The 7,887-nt window shown below is 27.9% G+C and overlaps 1 protein-coding gene across 1 annotated transcript; it reads right to left on the bottom strand.

Moving 5' to 3' along the window:
- Nucleotides 1-291: 291 nt before the first annotated feature.
- Nucleotides 292-7,538, bottom strand: LOC107442395 (carbohydrate sulfotransferase 11). The gene is made up of 4 exons (XM_016055953.3): nt 7,239-7,538; nt 5,843-5,874; nt 4,795-4,956; nt 292-2,351 (listed from the first exon to the last, which is right to left on the bottom strand). The coding sequence occupies exons 1-4, from the start codon at nt 7,327-7,329 to the stop codon at nt 1,674-1,676; spliced, it is 963 nt and encodes a 320-aa protein (XP_015911439.1). The 5' UTR covers nt 7,330-7,538; the 3' UTR covers nt 292-1,673.
- Nucleotides 7,539-7,887: the final 349 nt, after the last annotated feature.

Genomic DNA, 7,887 nt, shown 5'->3' on the forward strand with positions numbered 1-7,887 from the left:
TAGTATTAATAAATGTTGGGTGTAGATTTGGGAGACATCTGCACTTGTTTTACATGTTTTTTTTTATCTCCAAGTTTGCCGGTAGATAGGGTTCACTCTAGTATGGTGACCTAATGTTCAGTAAATGTCACTGAATTCATACGTTTTGGAGTTTTGAATTAATTGAGTTCTCACTCAATTAAAAGATTATATATTAAACAGCTTGAAAAGTAATACTTATTTAATTTATACTTATTATTATTATTTAAACTAAACTGCAATTATAAACAGATTAAATGATTTTCATTTTCGTTTGGAAAAGTGTTTCTTCCATTTCCTTCACTGAAGTTGGAAGAAATAAATTTTTTTTTTCCGGGACGGTTTTTTCCACTGTGGAAGGAAATTGCTATTTTAGAAGTATAACTTCTAATGCGACTTCCAACAAGGTTGCGTTAAACGTTTAACGCTACCGTTGTCATGGAAACTAGATTTCTCTTTACGTTACGTTCGTTGAGCGCACGAAGTAAGAGAAAAACATAGTAGGTAATATTGGCATTAAAGAAAACAAAGCAATATTTTTTTTAAATTCACCAAGAATACCTTACTGAAATTTAGAAATAAGCTGATTTCTTATTATAATTCTTTTTAAAAATATATTTTATTATTAATATTTTTTACTCAGCGAAATTTTTTTTAAATGAAACAAAGTATTGTATTTAAAAAGTTATTAAGTATATTTTTTTTATTAAATACAATTAAAAAAATACTTTGATGCACATAGATACTCTGCTTTAGATACTTATTTTTCTATGTTTTTTTTTTACTGTTGCCAACAAGGTTGCGTCAAACGTTTAAAGCTACCATGGAGGGGGTATAAAAGCACTGTTGCGTTAAACGTTCAATGCTCCTGGGGAGGGGGAAGAGATAGAGTGAATGCGTGGCACTTGAACGCATGCGCGCAGAAAATGATAATTAAAAGATGCGATCAATTAATCATGCAATTAATTGTTAATAATGCGATCAATTGTAAGTAATGTTAATAAAGTTTGTCTTAAAGAAACAGTATGATTTCACTAAAAATCAATTTCTACCGCTTCCTATTTTCATTTCCACATTATGAAGTTTCACTTCTTCCGCGCGGAGGATCTCCACGCACTATTTTTATTATCAAATACATAATTCCAATTAAACAAATAGCAGCTTCTCAATATTAAACACAAATTATGAATTTAGCATATCTAGATGGAAATTTTTTTTTCCCCTTCATACATATAGTTATATAAAACCAGTACTGGTATAGCATAAAAGTAGACGATTCACTATTTTAAAACATGCATTAATAAAATAAATAGTAACAAAAATAAGATGACTCAAATTATTAAGTAGAAAAATGCATTATTTACACTAAATATATTAGACTGTCAAAGTAACAATACAATAACACTTTGCAACAACAACACTGAATATCAGATTGTCAAAGTACTGAGTTAAAAAAAATGCACATATTAAAAATAGTTTTATCAACTTGTAAAACTTAATATCAGGCAAAAGTATAACACTGATAACTTCCCCAATTAAATGCAAGCTGTATTAAATTTCAAGCTACCTAGAATAAAATTCAAGCTACCACAAATTTATAAAATTTTTAGTAGCATTTATAATATTTCAATAAAATATATGTAAAAAAACAAGCCTCATAAATAAGGTATATCATATTCAAAAAGAGTAAAATCTTCTTTATATATTTCAAAAAGTTTTCTGTGAGTCTCTGTTGATAGGTTTCTATAATAACTTTGCATCACATCGCGTGTGGGTTTATTTGGATAACTTTTTAACCTTTCGGGAAACTTGACGTACTTAGAAACACCAGTTTTTTCTAGAATAAAATTTGCATCATCTACCAATGTTTCATATTTTCCAATAAAATCGTACTTAATGTGACACGGGAAACAAAGGTCGAAAACAGGACGCCAGTGCTCATTGAAAGCCTTCTTCCACTCGATGACGCTGAGGCTCGTAATATATTGCACAAATTCCGCAAACCTGACATCGTGACCCTTTTCTAGGGATTCTTTTGAGGGATTTGTACGGAATTTTTTAATTATTTCGGTTCCAAAGCGGATTCTGAAATAGTTGACATAGCTGTCTTCCAACTTGTTACGATATGCGGACAGTATTCTTTCATATGGATGTCTGGTGAAAGCAAATTTCCAATAACTTTTGAGTTTTGTTTTTATCTCTTCAGATGAATACTGATTCAAAGTTTTAAAAATGTTTACCTGATGTGTCTCATTACCAGCAATAGTTAAAGGATCCATTGGCTTTGATTTTCTTAAAGTCAGAAGTATTCTTTTCCAATTAGTGCATGCAACCTTCAGAAAAATAATTCTTTTTAAAAAGTGAGAAAAATATTACAGGCAAAAAGATACTTTTGCCGGAACAGTGTTAAGAACTTGCAAAAGCTAATTAACTGAGAATTACTGATTATTTATTATTACACAATATTTATAAAATAATTAAACTTATAGAGCACTTACAATTTTAATATAACATCTAAGCGTAAAAAATAAATTTAAGACATTTGACTTGTTGATAATACAGTTAACTTCTTAAGTGTTTTTAGAAGGATGGACCACCACCGCTTGCTCCTTCACAGAGGTAAATGTACCTTCCTTGCCCTTTTCCTAAACAGTTGTCTCCTGTTTTATTTAGGGAAAAAATACTTCTTCATTTTAAGAAAAAGAGACTGCAGTAGATTAACATAACTACTGCAAGTTATTCTTAGACTAAGTTAATATAAAATATTATTTCTCATATTTATTTGAGTAGTTTCAATTCTGTTTTAAAGGGCACTAATCTAGCTGGATATAATTGATACAGTTAGTAAGATTAGTGCCTATCAAAACTGATGGTGCATTTCCTTTTGAAAAATCACCCTGCCCTTTTCTAGCTTTGGTGAAATTTCTGGTTGATGTGTAAAGAATAATAAAATAGTACAGTAGTGCTGCCATTGTAAGAGTGTTTTTTCATTTTTCCTATCTTAAATTTGAAATAGAGTGATAATAAATAACAATTATCTGCTTCCACACTTTGGATGACTAACTTACATCAACTATGGTTTTTTTATTAAAAAAAATATCTTATATTTAAAAAAAAAAGATTTTTACCAGCAAAAATTTGCCAAACTTTATTATAGTCATTATCAAAATGAATGTGTTTCTCAAAAAGCATTTTGTAACATCTTAGGGAATTATGGGATATTAAAATTATAGTTCTTNTGAAGTGGGGGGGGGGGGAATCTCGGGGAATGATTTAAAGAATCATTCCCTGAGATTCCTCCCCTCCAACTCAAACTTTCTAATGATTCAAGCAAAGCTCATTCTAGGCAGGGTAAACAGGGCGCAGCACCCTGCCGCCCTTTTTGTCAAAAAAATCCACCCTGTTGCCCCTGANTCGTATCATTTGACATATGATGTGATGTCTATAGGAACACCATGAATATTGTAGGCTTAATAATATTTTTCAAGTCTTAAAAATTTTCACATTTGGTTTGCTTCGCAATTGACTTATATACTCGAGATACCAAAAATTTGACGTCCCAACATAAAAATTGTTAGCTCAATAATATTTTTTTTTTAATTTTTGGAAATTTTCATGTCTGATTTGTTTTGCAATCGACTCATACACTCAACATACCAAAAATTGATGTTTCTTAATTAAAAATAGACTTATACATTGCGTAGACTTATGTACCAAGATAAAATGGAAGTATGTACGGTATATGGAAAATGTTCGGAATTTTGACTTTTTAGATGTATGCAAATTTCGGGTTAAACTATTTTCAAAGCTCATTCTAGGCAGGGTAAACAGGGCGCAGCACCCTGCTGCCCTTTTTGTCAAAAAAATCCACCCTGTTGCACCTGAAGTAAATTAGTGCCCTGATATAATAGACTCCATACCCTTTTTGCCCTTTCTTTTCTCTACCCTTCTTTATTTTTTCCCCAAACTCCACAATGGATTTCTTAAACTTTTATTTTCAACTCTTTTTATTTAGTTTGTCATTGCTGTCAATACATAGATTTATATGGGAAAGGAATAATAGAGATCACACCCCCTTGTTGCACTTATCATTGAAAGTTTGCACTATCATTAAATCATAATTATTATTAATCATTTTAATTTTTAAATCCCAACTACAGACACTTAAAAACATACATTTATTATTTTATTAAGGTATGCATGCATTTTTAAATAAATTACTAAGCTTATTAGCTCATTAACTCAATATATATGTTAATTTATTAATAAAAGTTAGTAATTAATATGATTGCAGTAAGGAAAAAAAAAAGTTCTTTTACTAATTGACAATGTTTTTTAATGGAACGTGTAGAGCCCATAGAAAGAAATTATTGCCTTTTAGAATAATTATGCCCTTTTTTTAAACTTTTGCACCCTGCCCTTTTTTCTGCCTAAAATGAGTTCTGATTCAGTCTACATACTAAACATAATCGTTTTTTTTTTAAAAATTTTTTTATTTTATTTTCCAGAATATCAACTATTTCAAGATATTGCATCATGAAGAATGTTTTTTAATATTTTAAATTAGCTAACATCAACTGTCATAAAAAATAATTTTCAACAACCTCGTATATCAAGAATTTTAAAATAAGGCTTAAATTAACAATAAAACAAATAAATTAATATTTATCTATTAAGTAACTTACAAAAGAAATTTAAAAGCAAGTTTTTTTTTTAATACTTATCAACAATTATGACAACATTAGCAATAAAATAAGTATAAAATATGTTACATACCTTAGGTACAAAACAGTATATAAGTTTGTGAGTGTCATCTACAATAAAATGGTCCAAATAAGAAGAAGGGATATCCTCTAAAGTCTGGTTGATTTTTAAAAACTGACAAGTTTTGTCTATCAGCAGTTTTCTCCGATTCTGCTCATTTTCTGTATCATAAAACTGAAATAAATATATTACGAAATTGAAAAATATATTAACATAATTAAAGTTTGGTTCTGATATTCTAAAACAATTTTGTGAGTTAATTCATCTTTAATCTTTAAAGGCTGGTCATTTTAAATTGCAATAACATAAAAAGTGCTACTACAAAAAGAACAGTAGTTTACTAATGTTTCAGTTAAGAGGGCTGGCTGTTTCAATGGCTATAATTGAATTAAAAAGAAAAAAAAATAGATACAAATTTGAAATTTTATAAAATATCACAGTGAATAAACATGTTTTGTTTCTTGAATAAAAACGACGAAGAAAATAATTGTGTCCCCAATTTTTATGTTTTTAGATAAAAGAACTGGCAAACTTCATTGCCAAGCCATTCATTGCATTGTCATAATATAATGAGTTAATTTAGAAATTTCAATTGAAACATACAAAACAATGGGAAAAATTAAATCATTAGGAAGTTCAGAGATTTTTGGGATATATGTAATAATTAGGTGGTATTTTTAATATTTTTCACACATGTTAAAAACATTAACATAATTTTTTTTAAAACTTTCATGTTTCATAACTTTCATTTCACGCTTCATAATTTTCATATTAACATATGTTAAAAACATTATAATGGTAATAACATATTTCACATATGTGTTCCCTCCAAGTGGAAATTGCTCAGTAGGATACCATTTTTCATAGCTATCAGCTAAAACTTTGAATCAAAGGTTTAATGTTCTTGTCATGATAAGGGAACATTGTTACAATTTAAATGCATCTCTATGTATGATTAAACCTTTTTTTTAAAAATAAAAAAAATCCAAAAATAATAACTTAACATAAAGTCCTCTTTAATTTTTCCAAGAAGTGCAAAAAGTAACAATTAAAAATTTACCTTTTGGTCCCTCCATTCAGTATTAAAGTTTCCTGTAAAATTAGAAGCTAGGTATTAGAAATTTAATAAAAGGTATCAAAAACATTCATTTAAAAATACAATCAAGACAATTAAAAAAACAACAGTTAAACAAAAAACAAATTATTCTACTTTTCAGATACAATTTATAGATAATTAAGGAAATGATAATGTAAAGAATTTCACATAAAAACAGGTACTTATTGCCATTGGTCACAGGGTCCATGAGTTGAAGACTCTTTTTTTAAGTTATCGCCAACATGAACATTATTCCTTACAGCCAATAAATACAAAATTTAAATATCAGGATAATTTTTTACCATCATAAATATTTTTGTACTTCAAATAAAATATTTCTTCAAATATCAACACTCAAAATAATACTGTAATCAATAACTACAACATGCAATATTATCTTTTTAACATATTATGCTTAATAATTTGAATATTATATTCAATTATTATAGTTACCAACAATAATTGGTTATTTACTCTACATGCATATTTTTCATTAATGTCGTATTTGATACACCTGTTGACTTTTGTAAAATTGTATTATCTTTGTAGTTTTTCCAGTATGTTGGCAAACTTGACTTAATGATCCCCTTCACCATTCAGTGTCAAAAATTTATACATTAATCATTAAAAACATTTATTGAGAAGAGGTAAAATGGAGTTATAAAATTGAACAATATGGGCAGAGGGTGACTAATTGTTAGTGTAATTAATCGAAATCAAATCAATAATTTTGATGGGTAATTTAAATCTCAAATATATTTTAATAAATGTTTTTGCATAATTTCTTTTAATGTAAGTAATGTACAAACGTAAAGTAATGTACAATTAACTTTTAAATGATTAAAGGTATTCATTCATTATAGGGGTCTATAAGAAAACCTATTACCATTGCTATTATATTATGCATCAACATTAATATATTTGGTGCATAATACCACAATTCTATAAGTACAGTACCTTTTACAACGATTACTTAACATTAATGTAAATAGTAAGGCATTTTTTTACAGCCTCCACTAAAATAGAATATCCAAGAAATAATTCATCAGAGTACTTCAATTTTTCTTCAGAATTGCAAAATTAAAATCGAGGTTGTTATTTGTAAGTTTATAAAGCTACTTTTAATTCATTATTACCTGTATTAAATGATTACAATTGATATTAATTACATTTTTCTCAACTTAAAATTTAAAGATACATCCAAAACAGACATATAATTGATTATTAAAACCATAAGTAATTTATTTTGATTATGTTATTTTATCAAAAACTATAGTGTGTAAAATCAGATAACTAAAATAGAAAGTCCCAATACTGACTACATTTCATCAGATAAATACTAATTCAATTATTCATATACCTTGCATTCTACACAGTTTAATGTAAAATGGAGTCAACACAGCCATTAAAAATAAAAAACAGTACACCCTACAGCGTGTGATTGGAGGCATGTCAAGAAAATAAAACTATCGTTTTATAAAAAATATTAAAAAAAATTAGATATTATTCTTTTCAAACATGTTAAAATTCACATCGCAAGTTTGTCATCATTACTTCTTTAACACATGTTAACACTTATTTATACAATAAAAAGAAAGATTAAAAAAAGGAAAAGACGAATATTACTGCAAATGACAAGTAAAGGCAGTAAAAGGTAAACAAATAACCAACTGGTTTGAATTGCCAGAAAAATTTCAAAGATTGTCAAATTTAATAAGCAAGTACAGAAAAAAAAACTTCCACTTCCACTTAAGTCTCTTTCTGATCATTTCTTGTTCGCAATGTCTTGAACATAAGCTATCGAAATGGGCTGCAGATGGCGTTGAGCAGAACTCTCTACCTATGGCAGTACGTTAGGAAAGAAGTACGTTAGTTTCTCACTTGATTTTCATATAGATTAAAATCTTTAAAATGGAAAATCAAATGGAACTGAAAACTATATTAAACATAGTTCTAAAGAAAAGCATCACGGAAATTTTGAAAAATATATTTATTAAATAAAAAGGAAA

Source organism: Parasteatoda tepidariorum, chromosome 4, assembly GCF_043381705.1.
Source record: "Parasteatoda tepidariorum isolate YZ-2023 chromosome 4, CAS_Ptep_4.0, whole genome shotgun sequence".
NCBI classification, from domain to species: domain Eukaryota; kingdom Metazoa; phylum Arthropoda; class Arachnida; order Araneae; family Theridiidae; genus Parasteatoda; species Parasteatoda tepidariorum.

What these genes read in the sequence shown, in the direction of transcription:
- LOC107442395 (XM_016055953.3), bottom strand. Translation starts at nt 7,329, where the DNA reads ATGCCTCCAATCACACGCTGTAGGGTGTACTGTTTTTTATTTTTAATG. An exon ending in TAAACTGTGTAGAATGCAAG is followed by an intron (nt 5,875 to 7,238) that starts GTATATGAATAA and finishes CTAATTTTACAG; the next exon opens with GAAACTTTAATACTGAATGG. An exon ending in TATACTGTTTTGTACCTAAG is followed by an intron (nt 2,352 to 4,794) that starts GTATGTAACATA and finishes ATTTTTCTGAAG; the next exon opens with GTTGCATGCACTAATTGGAA.